Raw genomic sequence first — 21,557 nt, 5'->3', positions numbered from 1 at the left:
CCAATGAAGCTAGTTTGAATGCTGGAGGTCTCTTGTACTAGATCTAGCACTCCTCATATGATGGCTTCAACTCCAGCACAGGTGACTGTCTAGAAGAGAAGGCTGGCTTGTGGACATGGTGACCATGGTCCTAGTGGATCAGCATAACTTTTGTAGGAGACATTAAGCAATCATAAATGAAGCTTTCTAGAGTGCTATATAAGATTCTCTTGGTGCATGTTGATAGGTGACATAAAGTTATCGAAGTCTTGTTAACCCTCTATTGCTCAGCGTTAGACTGTTAACAATGGGTAAGTGGTAATCAATACATTAGACACAGAGTAGGACAGCTTTAAGATTTTGTAAACTTCTGTAGAAGAGGCTCACCTGAAGAATGGCCCAGGTGTACAAATTGGGTGATAGAAGAGTACTTACTTGGGGAAATAGTTTGATTGTTTGTTGTTTTGACTGTTTGTTTTAAATTCCCTTCAGCTGTGTTTTGGTACATCCCTTATTTGTACTTTATCTTCATCTTAGCACACTCTGGGAGTGTGGCAACCTACCCAGCAGAACCCACAGCATCTTCTGTCTCACTCTGCTTGTAGCTCCTTCCTCCTGTTCTTGATCCCAGCTCAGAGTCTCATTCAGTCATTCGGTCACTTCCTTGTTGAACAGACACCTGTCCATCACTTGCTAGTGTTAAACACTAGAACAGATACCTGACTGTCCTGCCCCTTAAACTTTGGCTCCGTCCTTCCTTTAGGGCAGGGCTGCCTCCTGTTCGCGTCTCAGCACCCACAGAAGGTAACAGTAGTTGTGTGGCAGCCTGAGGTGAACTCGGAGAGATTGGAGGTGTCTCAAGAACTCATTACACTTCTTTTTATAATTATGGTAAGAAGAATAAAATATAAAGTTAGAAATATTAAATATTGAATCTGTATAAAATCTATGGATAGAATCTTTACATTCTTTACCAGAGACACTTCAGATACTTCCGTGAACTGTAAGAGCTAACCCTTCAGTGGTGCTGTTTTGAAGCACGCCATCTCCCCTCTAGTCCGTGGAGCCCCCTGTCAGTGAGGAGCACGCCCTCGAGGTGGAAGAGAATGCTGCTGAGCGGAGGGGGAAGCCAGGCGCTTGGCCTCCACGTCCAGGCACGTGTACAGCTCTGCCATCCTGCTGCCCTTCCTGGGTCAGGTGCTGTGCTTGGAATGAGCAGTGCTTTGTGCCTCAGTCTCTCACCCTCCTGCCAGCTTGTCCAGGACAGGTGCGCCAGGTGCCCGTGAGCTTTCACTCGTCATTGCTGGTTGTTTGGGAGGCTGTGGCGACCTCCAGTGTTTCCAGGGCCTTCTTTGGGTCCCTTGCCTGGTAAGAGTCCATTTGGTCTTGTCGCCTGATAGTCAGACAGTAGGGAAAGAATGTGCCTCAGAGCTGAGCCAGCTGACAAGCATGGCTGTCCTGTGTGGGTCTGCGGCAGAGCCCTCGTGGGTGGAGCTGGGCAGAGCGTGGGAATGAACCTTCAGTGCTATGACTTGCTTAAGGTCTCTCATTATTTGTCAGTTCCCAACCTGGGTTTAGTTAGAAATTATGTAATTTCCAGTAGTTTCCATTTTTACTTTTTCATGAAAATCAATTCTTTTCCATTTAAATTTTATAGTGAAGAGTGGATTCATGATCAGCTTTTGACCACATCAACTTTTACCCATTCTAGCTTCCATGCTGTGAATTTCTAGTGACCACTGTCTCTCCCATGTCTGAGGCTCTGAGGCTCCCAGGTGTGCGTCTGTAGCCGAGCCGCCCTCCTGTGGAGTTTAGTCCCAACAGTCCTCTGATACACACTGGCAGCTGTTGTTAGTTACATCTTGTTTTTTTTCTTCCAGTAATTTCATTATGAATTTGATAACAGACTGATCAGTAGTTTTCGTTTCTTAATTAGTGCATTGGAAATTGATGAGCAATTTTGTGAAATGGAGAGTTGAGATGGAACAAATAGGGAATGGAAAGGGGAAGGGCGGTCAGACAGACGGAAGTGGGCGGATGTGGGGATTCCATACCCCTCAAGGTCCAGAGGCGGATGCTGCAGTCTGGATGTCTCAGGAGTCCCTTTGTGGATGCCCACTGCCCTAGCGGCAGCCCTGACTTGTCTGGGCCCCGTGAGCCCCTCTTGGCTCTGGCTCCAGTGCCTGTGGCTCCTGGGTGAGGAAACCTCACTCGTTTCTCCTTGAGCTCAGTGAAAGCCCTGTTCTGCAATGCAGGGAGGGACAGGTGGCCCACTGGCCACGGGACTCGCTGAGCCCACTTCCTCTGAGATCTGCCTTGGAGGGCGAGGCTTCCCATGGAGCGCTGAGTGAAGGTATTCACTGAAGAAAAGCTGTGGGGCGGTACTGACACAGTCCGTCAGGTCCTAGTGACTAGCTGGAGGATGATGCGTTGTTTTCACATTTGATGTGAGTGAGGTGGTCCTTGTGTGGGTGGCTGTGGGCTTTTGCTTTGTCACCGCCTGGGCCCCAGACATGCCACATCACTTTAATGCTGGCCTCATTAGGTCATCCCCTTACTCCCTCAGTTTCTCCTTTGTTTGCTTTTCTGTATTACAGATATGTTATACACCTTTTTAGTTTGATTCAAAAGGTATTTGTTACTGAATGTACCAGGGAAACAAAAATTAGTAAGGCCCTGGCCCTGGGCTCACGGGGCTCCTGGTCCAGTAGGCAGACTTTAAGTTCCCTGGGACAGGGGGTAATAGGAGCACAGGGTACAGAGGAGTGCAAGCGGGGTTGCAGGGGGGAGAAGGAGACAGTCTAGAAGTCACTGGGGGGCTGTGGGTGTCTGTGCAGAAGAGGGCAAGGAGGGCTGACATGCAGAAACCCGTGCAAAATGCTTAGAGATTGAAAACACCTGGCACGTAAATATACCAGCGTGCGCGCACATACCGCCCAGGAAGAGTGCCTAGGCTTTGGGGCAGAATTTGGGCATTCTTGGGTGACCTAGAAATACCTGATGTAAAGCACCCCCCGGCCCCACCACCGTCCCTGACCTGTGCCTGGAACGGCAGCTGGCCTTCTGGGTAGAGGCGCCCCCTCTCCCCTCAGCCGGCCGAGCCCAGAGCCTGGACGCCTGTGGGGTGCGCCAAGGGCACTGCTCCCCTCTCCCTGCGCCTCTCCTCCGAGGGCACTCCGAGCGCTGCCTGGCGTCTTAGGCCCGGAGCCCCTAGAGCCGCAGAGGGTGTCGCCCACGCAGCCCTGCGGGCCCCAGGTGCTGCGTGTGGAGTTTGTGCTCCTGGTGGCCGCCCAGGCGCGACAGTCCAGTGACGGGAGGCCGCGTGTCGCGGCTGACTTCCTGAGGCACGGGGACATGACTCTGGACTTGCTTCCGCTTTTCAGACGCAGCTCCGTGTGCGTCTAGCAGCGTCGTCTGAGCCAGAGTACGAAGGGCGCATGCGCTGAGCGAGCTGGGCAGGCCTTGACTGGCGCGCACTGTTTGAACGTTTATTTGGTAAACAAGTTGGCTCGTGAGTGTGATTAGGTTTTATGATCTGAACTATCCCTGTGAACACGAGTCATTATTTGCAGTCTCCTCATGTTGATTTTTTTGGTTAAGTTCTAAATTTGGAGCACAATAAGCATAGAAATCTGGAAGTTCTAGGTGCCCAGTAAACAGAGAATTCGAATCTGCCCGCCTGTTGACATGGTCGGCCCTGGAGTTGGCACTGCCCTGATGTTTAGCAGGTACAGAAGTCCTGGACACGTCTGGCACTTCACCCAGAGAGAGACAGCAGCTGGTGTCACGTTCCAGACAAAGCGATTGAACAGTTAGTGCTGATGGAAGGGCTTGTGGTTTCGGGTCGACTCCTATTGGCACATTTTTTAAATGGGTGCCAAAAGCTCCGGGGTGATCTTGATAAGATGCGTCTTATACCATGGCTTTCTCCAAGCTGTTGGAGTTCTTTGCAGACATGATCTCATCACATAACACGGCTGTGAAGTAGGGGGCTGAGATGTTACCTCCCATCTGCAGGTGAGGCGTTGAAGTTTCCCTTCTGAACCTCTGCCTGCTCCCAGCAGCTCTCCCAGATTGTAAACATTGCCCTTGCTGTCAATCCAAGTGCTGCTTTGAAAAAACAGCTCTGTTCTCATTACTGTTTCCCAGTCTGCCTCAGAAGCTGTCCCTTCGTGTCCCTGCATTCCAGATGCAGCCTCCTACACACACTCGGGGCGAGCCTTCTGCCCTCCTGGCCTGCTCTCCAGGGGCACCTCAGGCCTTGGATGTCAGGCTGTCCTTTCCTTGCCCCTTCTCCCACCACCCCTCATTATCTTGCGGTGTCTCACACTCGTGTCACTAAGTATGTAGGCATAGGTTACAGCCAAGTATGGCTAGCGTGTACCACTCAGCTGGAATGTGGCCAAGAATGGAAAATCTGATTTTAATATTATATAATCCAATGAATGTTAAGCACTTAAGTTGCTCTAGTCAGTGTGTTGGGTGGGTGGATACAGCCATGGGTGATGTGTAGTTTCAGGCGCCGGCAGATTCTCCCAGTCCTAAAGGAGGAAATAGACACAAAAATGAGTCTGTTGAAGGTCACAGGTGCATGATGCCCTGTCCTGGGGACAGCGGGAACCCAGTGGGGCCTGGTCTGCTCCAAATTAGCCTTAAGAAGTTCATAGTTAGGAAGGCAGGGAGAATAGTTTCATTCCCAGCATCGGGGACAACTGCTGTGTTTCTCCAGAGTGGCTCTTTGCTGGCACAGCCACTGTCTTGGTGCTGCAGAACAGCCCTGAGCACCCTTCTCATCATCCTGGGGTCTTCCTGCTTCCTCAGCCCTTTTCTTCTCTCCTGTTTGAGTTATAGAAGTCTTCTTTTCAGTGCTCTCCCATACCTTTGGCCCTCAGACCCCCTCTCATCTCCCATGATCACCCTCTCTCTTCTGCATCTTCAATTTCCTCCTCCCTACTTGCCCCCCCCGTCGACCTTCAAAATGCTCAGTGCTCCCTTCTGTAGAATCCCCTTTTGCTGCTGCTGCCTGTTCCGTCCTTGTCTCTAGGAGGCTGGCTCTGTGGTCTTCTTCCCCTCTCCGTATCCTTTCTGTTTGCCCACAGCTCTGCAGAGCTGGCCCTAAGGCACTTGGGCCGCAGCCCTCACGGCCCTGTCTCCCTGTCCGCTCCTGCCTGCTCTATTTTCTCACCTGACAGTGCCTCCAGCTCTGCTGATCATCTCTCCACCCCACATTGATCTCACTGACCCATGTCCCTGCTGGAAAGCTTCCACGACTGCCTTCAAACAGGGGCAAAAGCCCAGGACAGTCAGGCTCCAGACTCCAGTCTGTGGGTCCCTCTCCGCTGTCTCCTCGTGCTCCCGCATGCTGCCTACCATCCAGCTTACTCTCCCCACAAGGCTGCTCCACCTCCCAAGAATGCCTTTTCTCCACTGCACTTTCCCTCTGCCTGAATTCTGTGTGTCTGTGAAGAGCCAGCTGTGCTGCCATCTCTCCCATGAACAGTCGCTCGTGGCCCCCACCCCTGGCAGAAGGGGCCTGTCTTTTCTGATCCTCGTCCACTTTACCTGCATCTCCCCGTGCTGGTCACCAGTTTCTGTCTTGTGGTCATCCCACAGACAGTGTTAAGGGGCCTGTCCTGTGCCAGGCATTGCTCCAAGGGCTCCTGGAGCGCCTGTCTTCTCTTTCTCCCACTGGACCAGGGCCCTAAGCACAAGTCCCATACTGCTGTAGGCCTCACAGGCACTGTGAACAGTAGGCATGCAGTGAGCTTAAATGACTGGCATCCCTCCCCTCCACTGGAGGTCAAGTCTCCTGGCCCAATTGCAGCTTTAAGTTGGCCTGGAGTTAAAGCCAGTTTCTCTGATTTCAACCATTCCTCACGTTAAACTTTCCTAGCTTTAGGTTTATCTACAAAACAGAATTTATCAGTCCAGTCACAAAAGTTTTCTAAGGAGGAGCAGGACTTAAGATTCTTTCAGGTCCACCATCAGAATTCCTGTGTGTTCGTGACACATACTAAAGAGTCTGTGGCTTAGTGTGTGTTAAACTCTTGTCATTAGGCAGCTGAGGACATACAGCTAACTGTGCTCATTCTGAGACCTGTCTGCAGCATGTTCCAGGACCCCAGCAGTCAGAGAGGCGACTATCACAGCAGTCAGGTGCAGAGGGGGGAATGGAAGTCCCTGGTGGTTCTTTTTTCTTTTTTTTTTTTTTTTTTGAGGAAGATTAGCCCTGAGCTAACCACTGCCAATCCTCTTCTTTTTGTTGGGAAAGACTGGCCCTGAGCTAACATCTGTGCCCATCTTCCTCTACTTTATATGTGAGACGCCCACCACAGCATGGCTTGCCAAGTGGTGCCCTGTCCGCACCTGGGAGCCGAACTGGCGAACCCTGGGCCGCCGAAGCGGAACATGCGCACTTAACAGCTGCGCCACCATGCCAGCCCCCTGGTGGTTTGTTTTAAGATGACATACACTTACACCTCCCATCAAAGTGTCCTTTGCTTCCCCCCAGGAGATGGCGGGCAGAGCCCTCAAGCAGACTGGCAGCAGAAGTATTGAAGCCGCCCTGGAGTACATCAGTAAGATGGGCTACCTGGACCCGAGGAATGAGCAGATTGTGCGAGTCATTAAGCAGACCTCCCCAGGTGAGCTCAGCCCCGCAGCGTGGTGAGTGAAGGTGATCTGTGATTTAAACACACAAAACCGTTTGCAGGAAGGGAGGCCCAGTGCAGCGTGCTCAGCGGGTTGCCTCTTGGCACGTTGCCTCTTTCTGACAATGGGTGAACTGGGTCTCCCCTGCTCCGATGTTCAGGCCCTGGAGCAGGAGGCAGGAGGTGGAGATCCTGGGGCTTACCTGAGTGCCTCCCTCACTCCCCCATTTCAGATAACCCGCTCGCTTCCTACCTGGGCAAGTTTCTGTACTGGTTTTGTTTTGTTTGATGGAAGATTCAAAAATTCACTGGATATAAAAATTAGGTAGCCCAGCAGAATGAGAGTAAAATTGTTCTTTTTACTTTCTCTGGGGCCTGTGTGTGTCTTGGAAAAGGGAGGTTTATTTCATTAATTCTAAAACGCCCCTTGTGTCACCCTGTAGCCTCTGAGAGCAGAGGAGGCCTTGGGTAGGGGTTCTGGGAGAGCCCGCCTTGCTTTCCCCTTGGAAGGGCCAGAGTCCCAGCCTCGACAGTGAGTGTTCCTCTCCTCCGGATGGAGCCGATGGGGCAGTTCTTTAGCGTCTGAGGTCCTGGTGTGATGAAGGATTTATGATATTTAGTAAAAGGAGTTCTCCCTATTTTGTGGAAGACCTCGGATGAAATCCACTTCATCCGTTGCGTGAGAAAATTGCACAAGCTTTGTAGGTTGTATCTTTGTTGTTAAGAGGACACAAAATTTCTCTTTTCTTCTTGATAGAGGAATTTCCTTAAACAGTGCCAGGCTGGCCTCCTCATCAAGATTCTTAGAGTCACAGGGCTGTCTCGGCACAGCACGAACGGAGGCGCGGCCCGCTCGGTGGTGATTTTCCTCTGCGTTGCCTTCCATGTGGATTCACTGATGCTTATTCTTAGCCCAGGAAAACCAAGCCACTGTTTGGCTGTGCCTTCTGCTTAATGCAGTGGCTGTTGAGGGTCTTGGCTTTGCCAGGTATTCCCGTGAGGGGTCTCTGACAGGCAGGGCAGAGCCTTTTGACTCAGAAGGTCACCCGGATCCACCCACAGCAGAACTCAGCCTGTGTCAGAGGACCATTAGTCATCGAAGAGCCTGTGCAGTAGTGTCAGCCCCAAGGACATTGTTGGTGTGAGGAATTAGCCTGGCGGTGCCAGACCAACAGAGCAGATCCGCTCTCATGCCCTCTTCCTTTTCTCCTTCTTTGCAGGAAAGGGAATCGCACCAACTGCTGTGCCACGGAGGCCGAGCTTTGAAGGAACAGGCGACCCTTTCCCGCCCTACCATCAGCTGAGCGGGGCAGCCTACGAGGGCAGCAGTGCACTAGACGAAGTGCCTCGTCAGTACATGGACTTTCTCTTTGCCGGAGCGAGCCCTCACAGCATGCCTGGCAGCCATCAGCACCAGCCCAAAGGCTATGCTGCGAACATGGAGGCCGCAGGCATGAATTTCCCGGGGACCAGCCCCGGGGTCCAGGCCCTCCCACTGCAAGGCCCGCACTACAGGCCACATCTGCTGGTGCCGGGGGAGCCCCTGGGCTATGGCATCCAGCGCAGCCCCTCCTTCCAAAACAAGACACCCCAGGAGGCAGGAGGGTTTGCAAACCTGGCTGGCAAGGGCCCGGCAGTGCAGCCAGGGGCCAGCCATGCATTTCAGCAGGCAGGAGCAGCGACAGGTCTGTACGTGCCACATCCACACCATAAGCAGGCCCACCAGGTGCACATGATGAGCTCTCGGGGCCAGGTGTTCACAAGCGACAGCCCCCCCCAGAGTGTGCTTACTCCCTCTAGAAACAGCCTCAACGTGGACCTCTATGATATGAACAGCCCTTCTGTCCAGCAATGGCAGTCCTCCACCCTGTCCCGCCGCGACTCTCTTCAAAAGCCGGGCCTGGAGGCACCCCCCCGTCAGCACGTGGCATTCCTGCCCGAAGGCCCTGTTCCCAGCAGAACCAACTCCTTCAACAACCACCAGCAGCAAGTGACCGTGCCCATCCGGGCCGGAGTGCCCAGCAAACCAGAGCCTTCCATGCCCTCCCCCAACACCATCACGGCTGTGACAGCTGCCCACATCCTGCATCCAGTGAAGAGCGTGAGGGTGATGAGGCCTGAGCCCCAGACGGCTGTGGGGCCCTCCCACCCAGCCTGGGTGCCAGCGCCCCCACCGGGGGTGGAGAGTCTGGACTCCAAGGACGAGCACCCTCTGCCCTTGGGGGGCGCTGCTGCCTACCCTCTGGACGTTGAGTACGGCAGCCCAGAGATGAGGTGCCCGCCCCCGCCGTACCCGAAGCATTTGTTGCTTCAGAGTAAGTCAGAGCAGTACGACCTGGACAGCCTGTGTGTGGGGATGGAACAGAGCCTCCGAGGGGGCCAGGCTGCGGAGCCCGCTGACAGGAATGACAAGAGCCACAAAAATGCCAAAGGGGAGAAAATGGGGAAGGATAAAAAGCAGATCCAGACTTCTCCTGTTCCTGTTCGGAAAAACAGCAGAGATGAAGAAAAGAGAGAATCCCGCATCAAGAGCTACTCGCCATATGCGTTCAAGTTCTTCATGGAGCAGCACGTGGAAAATGTCATAAAAACCTACCAACAGAAAGTCAACCGAAGGTTGCAGCTGGAACAAGAAATGGCGAAGGTAATTTCTCACTTCATTCTTCCCCTTGGCCCTGGCTCTTTCCTACGCCAGTCACAGGAATCACAGCAGAATCCCTTTTTGGTTTCTGTTTTATGCACCTTTCTTACAAACCGTTCGTCTCACAGGACAATGGTCTGGTTATGGGGCGAACAACTTGGCGAAATTACAAATGTCGCGCCCTCCCTTCCTTTCGCACCCGACTAGGGCAGGTCAGGGACAGCCATGCTTGATGAGCCGACAGATAAATTACCAAGTCAATTTTCTTGGTGTGTCTTTACTCAGTAACAAAATTCATTGAGTTTTGCTAACTAGTAATAAAACATTTTGAACGAATAGAAACAAAATCTGAGGTTTTATAAATTGAAATTGTGGGATTTATCAAGAAAAATATATCTAGTAGTAATCCATTTATCCCTCCTTTAAGTCTATAATTAGCAAATAATATTTTAAATATACCTTAGTTGACACTGAACTGCTAGAGAAGGTAATTAATGAAATTATTTAAATTAAAATGTTACAGTAAATTTAAATCACATAAATCCATTAATTTCAAATTGTGAAAGTCATTCTGCTGTCCCATTTTCATTGACTTTTTTCTTTTCTGTTTTCCCATTTTCCTTGAGCTATTAAAATATTAGATTGCTCCTAGAATTCCAGGAATTTTGTGGTTACCTTTTCCACAGATTTTTATTTATAGAGATTTCCTTTAGTTTTTAGAGCCTAAAGTCACCTATTTTGTTTTCCCTTTGGCTTCCAGATTTATGTCCATATATGGATATAAAGAACAAAACTGATTATCATCTTGCTTGTAGTATATTGGCCCCGTTCTATTTTCTTTTTCTGTAGATTGAGTTAGGGTCCTCTCAGTTCCTGGGCATCTCTCCCCCTCTCTGTTTCCTGTCGTGGGGCTCCTCTGACGTGGCTCTTCCATCTCCTCGTTCCACACAGGCGGGGCTCTGTGAGGCGGAGCAGGAGCAGATGAGGAAGATCCTCTACCAGAAGGAGTCCAACTACAACAGGCTGAAGAGGGCCAAGATGGACAAGTCCATGTTTGTGAAAATCAAAACCCTGGGCATCGGCGCCTTTGGAGAAGTGTGCCTTGCTTGTAAAGTGGACACTCACGCCCTGTACGCCATGAAGACCCTGAGGAAGAAGGATGTCCTGAACCGGAACCAGGTGGCCCACGTCAAGGCCGAGAGGGACATCCTGGCTGAAGCAGACAATGAGTGGGTGGTCAAACTCTACTACTCCTTCCAAGACAAGGACAGCCTGTACTTTGTGATGGACTACATCCCTGGGGGGGACATGATGAGCCTGCTGATCCGGATGGAGGTCTTCCCTGAGCACTTGGCCCGGTTCTACATTGCAGAGTTGACTCTGGCCATCGAGAGTGTCCACAAGATGGGCTTTATCCACCGAGACATCAAGCCAGACAACATTTTGATAGATCTTGATGGCCACATCAAACTGACAGATTTTGGCCTCTGTACTGGGTTCAGGTGGACTCACAATTCCAAATACTACCAGAAAGGTATTGTCCCAGGCATGCCACGTCCGCTTTCTGCATCTAGACAGAACTACACCATCTGAGACAACGGTTTCCCACCCTGGGGTCTCCTAATCATTTGGAAATTATCTGTCACTCCATTATGTTATAATTTGGTGTGACATCTTCCCTAAAGGAATAGTATGATATGTGTGAGATTTTTTTTAAGTTTGTGGATTTAAGTTCTACTGTAATATTTTGGGAACAATAGGCTATGGGGTGTCTTGGGGCCTTTGTGAGGAACCATCACTCTGCCCTATTAAAAAGAGCCTTAAAAAATAAGTCTCAGGGGCCGCCCCAGTGGCACAGCACTTAAGTTTGCACATTCCACTTTGGTGGCCCAGGGTTCGCTGGTTCGGATCCTGGGTGTGGACATTGCACTGCTTGGCAAGCCGTGCTGTGGTAGGCATCCCACATATAAAGTAGAGGAAGATGGGCACAGATACTAGCTCAGGGCCAAAAGCAAAAAGCTTTTTTTTTCCTTTTTTTTTTCCTCAGCAAAAAGAGGAGGATTGGCAGTAGATGTTACCTTGGGGCTAATCTTCCTCAAAAAAAAAAAAAAGTCTCACAACTTGCCAAGAAGTCCTGTCTTAATGCTAACCTGAGTCTATGGGTGTGGGTATAAGTAGATATAGATATAGATATAGTTTGACTCCGTCTCCCATAGTTCTGCTGGTCATTATCTTATGTATGGCTTGTATTCTTGAAATAGTTATTTTAGTACCATAGCTCAGGCTTCATTCTTTTAACTCAAAACTAATCTTAAGTTATTTAATTCATTCCTATTTTCTGTCATTGAAGTCATTTTTGTTCACGTCTTTTAAATCCTCTTATGCTTTTCCATGCTAATCTTAAAATATGTTGTGTCAGACAGGTGTAGGCCTTTTGAGATTGGCCTGAGAAGCACTAAGACAGGTGTCCCCGCAGTTGCGTGAGCCTTTCTTACTCAGCGTCAGGCTGTCCGCCAGCACAGCATCCAGCTCCTGTAATTGCTTCTCCTGTTGTTTCTGTCTTGGTGCGTTTACCTCACAACTTGCATCTCAGAACCACAGGCCGGCTGCAGTTGGGGTAGATTCTTTCTTGTCATGTGTCAGAAGCTGAACTGAATTACTTTTCCCTTTGAAGCTATGAATTTGTTGCATTGTTGAATAGTGAAAATTTACTTTGTTTTTTATTCTCTTCTTTCACCGCCCCTGAATCCTGGGTGAAAGGGAGCCACATCAGACAGGACAGCATGGAGCCCAGTGACCTCTGGGACGATGTGTCTAATTGTCGATGTGGAGACAGGCTGAAGACCCTGGAGCAGAGAGCCAGGAAGCAGCATCAGAGATGTCTGGCTCACTCCCTGGTTGGGACGCCAAATTACATCGCGCCAGAAGTCCTCCTCCGAAAAGGTGTGTCCTTGGGCCACTTTCCTCGAGAGCTCCACAAGTCAGCTGCCCACCTGGAGGCCATCTTGACTTCCAACCTGTGGAGCCAGATGACTTCTGAAGAGTCTCTCCAGCTTCAGCTTTCTAAGACTCTAGATAATTCCCATTGTGTTTTTGTACTCATGGAAGCCTGTGAGATTACTCCCTTAGCAAACAAGCTTCCAGCTTATCTCATTTCTTTCCTGAACTGCCCTTGCTTCCAGGGTGAGAGAAGAGACGCACCATTAGGCCAGTCTCCACTTGCCCCTTCCTGTGGTTGGGAACTGATAGATTGGGTGTAGGGTGTGGGCTTTCTCCTTTGAACCCAAGAGAATCACTCCAGAACTGGTTTTGACAGAATCATATGATAGAAACAGCTCTGAGGGTCACAGGGACACCACTCAGTCAGTTTAAGACATCCATCTCCAGAGTCCAGCTTTAACTCTTCCTTGTCCAGGCTCCTAGCTGGGTTGTACCATCTCCAACTGGTTATTAAGTATGACAGAATACAAATAATTGTTTTCCTCCAATTCTCCTCTGGTAGTCCAGAAGCGTCTTAAAGGTAAGATGTGGGGACACTAGTGTGCCTAAAATTACAAGTACTCAGTAAAATTGGTCTCCTGGATGGATCCTCTGTTCTATCAAATATGACACCTGATTGAGTACAAAAGGAATCTTTCAGTGATCAGTTGCATGGCCCATAGCAACCATGGTTGTTGATCTGATCCTGTGTAATAACTCCAGACATCGGTGGCCTGTCTTTTCACAGGTGTTGTTTCAAGTTTTTGGAGCCATCCAGACTCGGTTCACATCGGAGTTTTCTCTCTTAGCCGTGGTAATCCAAGGCTGATTACCTAACCACTCAGAGCCCCAGACAGAACGACTACCTTGAGAGGTCGTTGAGCCACCTCGCTGCCCAGTGAAGGTCTCGTTCTCCCCTCCTCTCAGAGTGGGAGGTGGGAGTTGCTGGGCTGTAGGGGAGGGCTTCCACCCTCTAGCACCCAACGTGTGTAGCTGTCCAGAGGAACAAGTGGTCGGAGCTACTCTGAAGCCTCCAGTGCCAGGCTGGGGCAGGAGGAGATGGGAGGGAGGGAGAACAGAGGGCCTCTGAAGGAACTAGACTGGCAAATATGGCCGCAGGTCTTGCGCCGTCACACTTAGCAAGGATGAAGTGGCATCGAGACTGGAGCGTGGCTTGGACTGGGCTGTGGGCTATGAAGGAGAGGTGGGAGAAAATGAGAGAGAAATGAACCTGCTCTCCAGCGTCCTTGAGGCTGGCCCTGCCCAAGCCGTGGGACGTCCTGCCTCGGCTGCTGCGTCCTGGCAGCTCTGAGGAGGGCCTGGCCCCGCTCGTGCCTCGCAGAAAGAGCATGTCTTAGGAGAGGTGTTTCCTTTGCCAGAGTGCCCCCTTTCTTCCTCCTTTTCTCCACATTCCTGGGTTCTCCCAAACTGACTAAGAAAGCCCCTAGGAGGTCCCCTGACTGGTTGCGTGTGACTGTTCACACGTCTTAGCACTTCCTGTTCCCAGTTACTACTATGTTAATTCGTGTCTGTATGTTCTGTAAGAACTTAAAATTCTGGTTATTGTTGTTACTAACAGTAACAGTAATCTTTTTAGATTAAAAAGTCTTTCCTTATCAGAAAAGCATCCTGTGTTTATCACAGACTAATGATTGGAAATAAGAAAGTGCAGATGACTGTACCCCACCCCAAGCCTCTTGCCACCTGGCAGCATCCTTCCAGCCTCAGAGCCACAGGCCAGGGAGACACAGTCTGTGTGGGCAGGTTTTCTCTTCCATCACATGTGGCTGGAGCATGCCTTCTCACTTTACAGTAACTCAGTATTTCAGGATTTCAGAAACCTCCCTGAGGGGAACGCGTGCCTGTGCTGGGCCTGACGAGGCTTTGTCTTCCAGGGTACACTCAGCTCTGTGACTGGTGGAGCGTTGGAGTGATTCTCTTCGAGATGCTGGTGGGGCAGCCGCCCTTCTTGGCCCCTACTCCCACAGAAACCCAACTAAAGGTAACTGAGGAGGTAACATGCGTCTGCTTGCTGCACACACACGTGATTTTCTGATGGACCCATGAATCTGGGGTCAACGTTTGACCTCTTATTCTGAGTAGTGGTAGAATGTCAATTAATAATCCCTTAATTAGAAAAACACTGAATTAAGGCTTAGTTTTACTCCAGCAACAGTAAAGTTGGAATTTGTCTTTACCTGTACCCTAATTGAGTTGCTGGACTGTTCACTAATTTGCCTGCATGAAAATAACCCAATTTTTTTTATTGTGATCAAATTTACCATTTTTAATTACCATAATTCAGTGGCATTAAGTACATTTATAATGTTGTGCAACTGTCAGCATTACCTATTTGCAGATATTTTTGTCATCGCAAACAGAAACTGTCCCCATTATACGACTCCCCCTCCTTTCCTTTCAGCCCTGTGGCCTCTCATCTATGTTCTGTCTCTATGAAGTTGCCTACTTTAGGTACCTCATTTAAGTGGGATCATACAATGTTTGTCCTTTTGTTGCTGGCTTATTTCACTTAGCATAGTGTCCTCAAGGTTCATCCGTGTTGTAGCATGTGACAGGATTTCCTTCGTTTTTAAGGCTGAATAATATTCCATTGTATGTGTGTTTTGTTTATCCATCATCCCATGAAGGACACTGGGGTTGTTTCCACCTTTTGGCTATTGTAAATAATGCTGCTATGAACATGAGTATGTATGCACGTGTCTGTCCGAGTCCTTGCTTTCACTTCTTTTGGATGTATACCCAGAAGTGGAATTGCTGGATCAGATGATCATTCTATGTTGAACTTTGTGAGGAACCACTAAACTATTTGCCACAGTGGCTGCACCATTTTACATTCCCACCAACGGGGCACAGGGGTTCCAGTTTCTCCACATGGTCACCAACAGTTATTTTTCTTTTTTTGTAATAGCCATCCTCGTGGGTATGAGGTTGGGATCTCACTGTGGTTTAAATTTTTATTTCCCTAATGATTAATGATCTTTTATGTGTTTGTTGGACATTTGTATGTCTTCTTTGGAGAATGTCTATTCAAGTCATTTGCCCTTTTTAAATCAGGTTGTTTGTTTTTTTTGTTGTTGAGTTGTAGGAGTTCTTTATATTTTCTGGATATTAATCCCTAATCAGATATATGCTTTGCAGACATATTCTCCCATTCCATAGGTTGTACTGTTAATAATGTCCTTTGATGCACAAAAGTTTTAGATTTTGATGAAGTCCAATTTATATGTTTTTTTCTTTTGTTGTCTGTGCTTTTGGTATCATATCCAAGAAATCATTACCAAATCCGATGTCATGAAGATTTTCCCCTATGTGAGTTTTATAGTTTCATAGTTTTAGCTCTACAAAAACAACTCCTTGGGTTTGAACCAACCCTCCCATCCATACACCCACCTCCCTCTGTGTCGTGCCCAATGCCTGCTCACCCCAGCCCACAGCCCGTTCTATTGGCCTTGTTTTATCCTGACTCTAAGTATAAACAATAAAATACCGTAGGTTTTCTCTTCACAGTAGATGCATCTCTATGACAAATGTATTTACTGACCTCCAAAAGGGCTGTTCTGTGTGGTTGAGCATCACAGACATGAGGCCAAGGACAGTCAGCTTTATTATTGTTCTTTGTGAGGTGGTGTTTTTTTTTGTTGTTTGGTTGGTTTTTCTTTTTTAACAAAACCCCAGTTGACCATCTCCCAGCCGCAATAAATATTGAATGAGAACCATAATGATTCAACAGAAATCTTTTTGCCATAGCTAAAGAAATGACTCATAGAGAATCAGGCTCTTCATTTTTGTGGAAAACACAAAATTCTTTTGCTAAACAGTATTTCTGATAGAAGAAAACCAATCTCTTGTGGTCTGTATTGGCTTCATCATCCCATGCCTTGGGCTGTGAGCCCCCTACTAAAACTGCACTGACCTTTATTTTATTTTATTTTATTTTTTGAGGAAGATTAGCCCTGAGCTAACATCTGCCGCCAGTCCTCCTCTTTTTGCTGAGAAAGACTGGCCCTGAGCTAACATCCGTGCCCATCTTCCTCTACTTTATATGTGGGACACCTGCCACAGTACAGCTTGCCAAGTGGTGCCATGTCTGCACCCGGGATCCGAACCGGCAAACCCTGGGCCACTGAAGCAGAACGTGCGAACTTAACCCCTGCGCCACCAGGCCAGCCCCCGCACTGACCTTTAAAGCTGCTCAGATCCACAACTGCTGCTTCGGTGTCTACTCTAGCTTTTCTTCCATGACACTAAAATTATTTAAAAGTTATGTCTTCACATACTGTTTCAGAACTGCCCTAGATTGGCCCTGAGATATGAGCAGAAACGAAAACTTTGGTTCTCTTGTCTCTTCAGGTGATAAACTGGGAGAACACGCTCCACATTCCAACCCAGGTCAAGCTGAGCCCTGAGGCCCGGGACCTCATCACCAAACTGTGCTGTGCTGCCGACCACCGGCTAGGGAGGAATGGGGCTGACGACCTGAAGGCTCATCCATTCTTTGGCACCATTGACTTCTCTGGTGACATCCGGAAGCAGCCAGCCCCCTACGTTCCCAAGATCAGCCACCCCATGGACACCTCCAATTTTGACCCCGTTGATGAAGACAGCCCTTGGAATAATGCCAGTGAAGACAGCACGAAGGCCTGGGACACGCTCACATCCCCAAGTAACAAGCACCCTGAGCATGCATTTTATGAATTCACTTTTCGAAGGTTCTTTGATGACAACGGTTACCCTTTTAGGTGCCCGAAGCCTTCAGGAGCAGAAGCTTCACAGGCTGAGAACTCCGATTTGGAAAATTCTGATCTGGTGGATCAGACTGAAGGTTGCCAACCAGTGTACGTGTAGACACTGACTCTGCATCCCCCCCGCTCTGCTTCTTCAGAAGCCGGGGTGCCTGCAGCTGGTGCCTTAACAGGCCAGTGGGCAGCTGAGGCCAGCTTTGCTTGAGGTGGTTCATTGATTACTTCACTCGAAATACTGGTCTTCATTGAAAACTCCCAAAACAAACAAGAAAGCTTTTCTAAAAAGGACTCCGGTCTAGCAGATCCTCTCTAGATTCTGGCTGACGCGGGGAGAGGGAGGTGGGGCGGGTGGCAACATTGCTTTCAACTGGCTGTTGAGGACCTTCACTGCGTTAAAACAATATTTTAAAAAATTTAGTACAGTTTAGAAAGAGCACTTATTTTGTTTATAGCCATTTTTCTTACTAAATTATAGGGATTAACTTTGAGAAATCATGCTGCTGTTATTTTCTACATTTGTATTTTATCCATAGCACTTATTCATATTTAGGAAAAGACATAACAACTGAAGAACATGTGATAAGAGGTCTCTGTGCAATAATGTAAAAAAAATAACACTGTTCTGATGTTAGTGATACATTTTATTCACACAATGGTTTTTGTTTTATATTTTTTCCCACATTTCAAAATTGTGATATAATGTTAAAAGCTGCTTTTTTTTTTTTTTGCTTTTTGCATATTATAGTTTAATAGGAAGTGTGAATAAGGTAATTATGTGGGTGTGATTTCAGATGTCTGGTGTGTAGAAAGTACTGCATGAGCAGGGTTTTTCTATTATAAAATTACCATATCTTGCCATTCACAGCAGGTTCTGTGAATATGTTTTTACGGAGTATCTTTAAATGAGGTGTTCTAGACAGTGTGCTGATAATGCAGCGTGTGGGTGACTTCCTTGCTGTGATTGTGTCCCTTATTGTTTTGTTAAAGAAATGCAGATGTGTAAATGAGAAGTGACTTGTGTGTGTGTCTTGGGTATGATTGGATTCTTTTGGGGGTGAACTTAAACATTTGTCATATACTAAACTTGTATACATCAAAAGGGAGTAATTTAGCTATTCCAAAAATTTTAAGCTAATCATGGAATTATGTCCGTTTCAGTAGTCAGTGTGCTTTTTCGTTTTTGGCGTAGCTGATACGTGGAATCCAGTAGCCGAGACCCTTCTGCCAACAGACGGCCCGCGCTGGAGGGCTTGATGGCGTCATTCCCTGTTGTGTCACAGCTGAGGGCTACCACGGTGAAATTTAGTAATCTTGAGGTTCCTTCACATTTTTTTGCTGTTGTGCTTTGAAGTATCAATCTTAACTTGGTTTTAAAAATACATTTTTCTAATATTTATAAAACAGCAAGGATTATTCAAAGTGACATTGGAATAAATAATGAAGCCATACATATTTTCTTAGAGGTGTAGACGTATATATAACTGCATAGATAAACACACAAAATATTCCTTATTTCAAATGAGTATGATTCCTATTTAAAGTGATTTATATTTGAATAAAAAGGTCAATTTTTTTTGCTTTTTAAAAAATCTGATGCATCATATTTTTCATTTTATTATTCCACATATTTTTCCTTGAAGTTTTTAGCATAATGTATCCATTATTTAGTATATATCTAGGCAACAACACTTATAAGTTTATCAATGTCTAAACTAAAAAAAACCGATTCCTGTGTACTGGTTTACATTTGTATGAGTGGCAAATGCTAAAGTCTGCTGTGCTTGTATCGTGACTGTCAGTATTGTTGCTATTTTATAGTAATGCCATGTCGTTATTTACAGCGTTCTGATGTACTTTCATGTGGTAGTTTCTTTCTCAGGAACTCAATTTAACTATTATTTATTGATATATCATTGCCTTTGAAAAGCTTCTACTGGCACAATTTATTATAAAAATTTTGAATCCATATCCCTTAGTCGGTGTCCTGTTTTATTGGAATTTGTAGATTCTTGCGTTTATCAGCGTGTTGTAATCCCCCACACTTTCCCAGGGTTGCCAACTACTGATGGAGCCACTGTCTCGAGAGGGGAGAGAGAGGAGCTTCCCCCGGCAGGGCTCTGTCTCAGGGAGGCTCCGGGGCGTGGGGAAACAGGCTTTCAGGTCACACACACAAAGTCCAAATCAGGGTGTGGTTTTGTGACCCAGCTTCTCTTCTATAAGGTGGTGACAAAATATACCTCATTAGGATCGTTGAATGGGTTAAGTGAGATGTCAAATATATGTGGTGGGTGATAGAATAAATCTTGAATAGGAGCTAATTTCCCTTCATGAGATAGTTAAACTGAAAGGACAAGTGTAGCCTCCTGACCTTTGGTTTAAAATGTTCAGTGGTATTAAGGAACTTAGAAAACATCATAATTTGTTTTACTTTGGGTTAGTCCTTTGAATGGGTACAATCACATGGTTTAAAATTAAAATGTATAAAAGGATATACAACAAAATGTCTTCAGTCATTCAGTTCACCTCCCCACAGACAATAAGTGATATTAGTTTTTTGTGTATCGTTAGGGAAATGAAGCTTTATGCATACTCAGCACAAGGAAATATGTATGCTTTTCTGCCTCTTTTACACAAATGGGAGAATTACACATATTTTTCTACATCTGTTTTCTTCACTTGGCAATCTATACCAGCACATAGAGAAATTCTTCATCCTTTATAATTACTGCATAGTATTCCATCGTGAGGGTATATTATAAGCAAACCAGTCCCATATTGATGCAAATTTTGATTGTTTCTGATCTTTTTATATTATAAATAATATTGCAATAAATAACCTCTTATAGCCATCATTTTGTACAAGTACAAGTCAATATGTAGGATAGATGCCTAGAGGTGGAATTGCTAGGTCAAAAGTTAAATGTATTTGGAAAGTTTTGCTGCTAGATTGCCCCGCAGAGATCTTGGGAGAAACTCCTCCATGGCCTCCTCACACCTTGCTGGGCCGTTTCTCAGGATCAGGTTTGCAGTGAGCAGTCTTAAGGGGCGAGGTAGTATCTCCCTTCAGGACAAACTTGCTTACTGCCTGCTGTAAAAGGGGCAGGTTCCTCAAGCTCAGGGTACCCAAGCAGAATCTGTTTGGGTCTCCTATGCTTCTCCTGTGAGACATGGGGGCAAGGAGAATTGTACAAACATGCTGATGCTCATGCTGCTTAATGTGCCATGAGTGATAAAATCCCTTGTCTCTGATCCAAGAGTCTTTTGTCTTATTCCAGGATCCATGAAAGAGGCTAAATCATTAGCTTGTTTAGTAGTGTAAAATCAAATCTTAGATCTGACAACAGGTATTGTGCCAATATATACTCCCAAAAGAAATACATGGCAGTGCTTACTTAGAGCCTTGCTAACCACACAATGTCATCAACCTTTTTGTCTTTACCCACTGACTAGGTAAAAACAAAAAAAGATATTTTGCTGTACTTTTACTTGACGTTCCTCTTATTTTGAAAGAAGTTGAGCATCTTTGTGTATACTTAATATCCATTTGAATATCCTTAAGAAGTAATGATCCTAATACTACGCAGCACTTGAGTGTTGGTGCCTAAGGCCTTCCTCAGAGAATCCCAAAAGATTTCCATTCCCTTCTCGCTCTTCATCTTCTCTTCTTGCTCAGCTAAAGTGAATTGTTTACCTGGGCTAGTGGCCAGTTAACAGATTACTGAGAACAGATTTCTCCAGTGTTTTTGCCAGATTCCATCGAAGGTGAATTCTCTGCTCAGAGCATTGCAAGGGCTCGGCCAGGCCTGGCTTCAACGTTTCTGGGGGCTTTGTTGGGTTTGATTGGAGTCTGTTGAGGAAACAAATATCACATTCCTTCCAAATTTCCTTCTTCACACTTACATGTTACGTGTCCCTTGATAAATCTAAATTCAAATCACAAAGAGAAAAATATTAACCAGCGTGGCAGGCTTCCTCTGAACCTCCAGGGTCTGAACTATTGTTCAGTTGCAAATTTTTGAAATGGAGTTTATCAGATTCATCCTACTTTTCTCCAGATTTGACTTATAAAACAAGTTTAAAGCCCCAGCACTTCACTAATATTTTATTTCCACTGGCAAAATTCAACATAATGAAAAAGATCTTTGCTGTTAAGTGCATAATTGTAAGTAGTACTCTGCGTAATTGTAAGTGGTACTATGCTGGCATTATTAACCATTACATCCTTTTCTGTTAGTAAAGAACGTTTTCCTTAACAAGAGCGTTTTCTATTTCCAAAAGTGGTAGCTTAAACTTAGTGGACAAAATGTGCTTATCCACTGTAGAAGGGAAGAAAAATTTTACTGTTATTGGACACAGGGATGAAATACTTATGGCCTACTGTTAAAAAGAGAAAACTAGCCTGAGTGGTGACATTGTATTTCTTTTGCAACTGTGGGCGATCAGAATTGACCACCCCAAAATGTGTCTCTTTGGCATTACGATTATTTTGGGCTGGTTACTTTTAAAAACTGCAGACATGGGGAAAGCTCTGAAAACCAAGTAGAA

General features: G+C 46.8%; 1 protein-coding gene across 12 annotated transcripts in view; it reads left to right on the top strand.

Annotated features, from left to right (window-relative positions):
• Positions 1-18,980, top strand: part of LATS2 (large tumor suppressor kinase 2) — a 97,429-nt gene extending 78,449 nt beyond the window's left edge. For 6 of the 12 annotated variants that reach the window (XM_070577849.1, XM_070577857.1, XM_070577850.1 and 3 more), the window contains 6 exons: positions 6,491-6,623; positions 7,850-9,273; positions 10,222-10,804; positions 12,031-12,213; positions 14,145-14,251; positions 16,621-18,980. In XM_070577849.1, coding sequence (XP_070433950.1) covers positions 6,491-6,623; positions 7,850-9,273; positions 10,222-10,804; positions 12,031-12,213; positions 14,145-14,251; positions 16,621-17,115 — 2,925 coding nt within the window. In that variant the 3' untranslated portion in view covers positions 17,116-18,980. Of the gene's footprint in view, positions 1-3,742; positions 3,997-6,490; positions 6,624-7,849; positions 9,274-10,221; positions 10,805-12,030; positions 12,214-14,144; positions 14,264-16,620 lie in introns of those variants that run through there. The other 6 variants (XM_070577847.1, XM_070577851.1, XM_070577848.1 and 3 more) reach the window with 3 other exon arrangements.
• Positions 18,981-21,557: the final 2,577 nt, after the last annotated feature.

Source organism: Equus przewalskii, chromosome 16 (assembly GCF_037783145.1).
Source record: "Equus przewalskii isolate Varuska chromosome 16, EquPr2, whole genome shotgun sequence".
In the NCBI taxonomy this organism is placed as follows: Eukaryota; Metazoa; Chordata; class Mammalia; order Perissodactyla; family Equidae; genus Equus; species Equus przewalskii.
The sequence above is the reverse complement of the archived record's forward strand: the minus strand, read 5'-3'. Positions and strand labels throughout refer to the sequence as shown.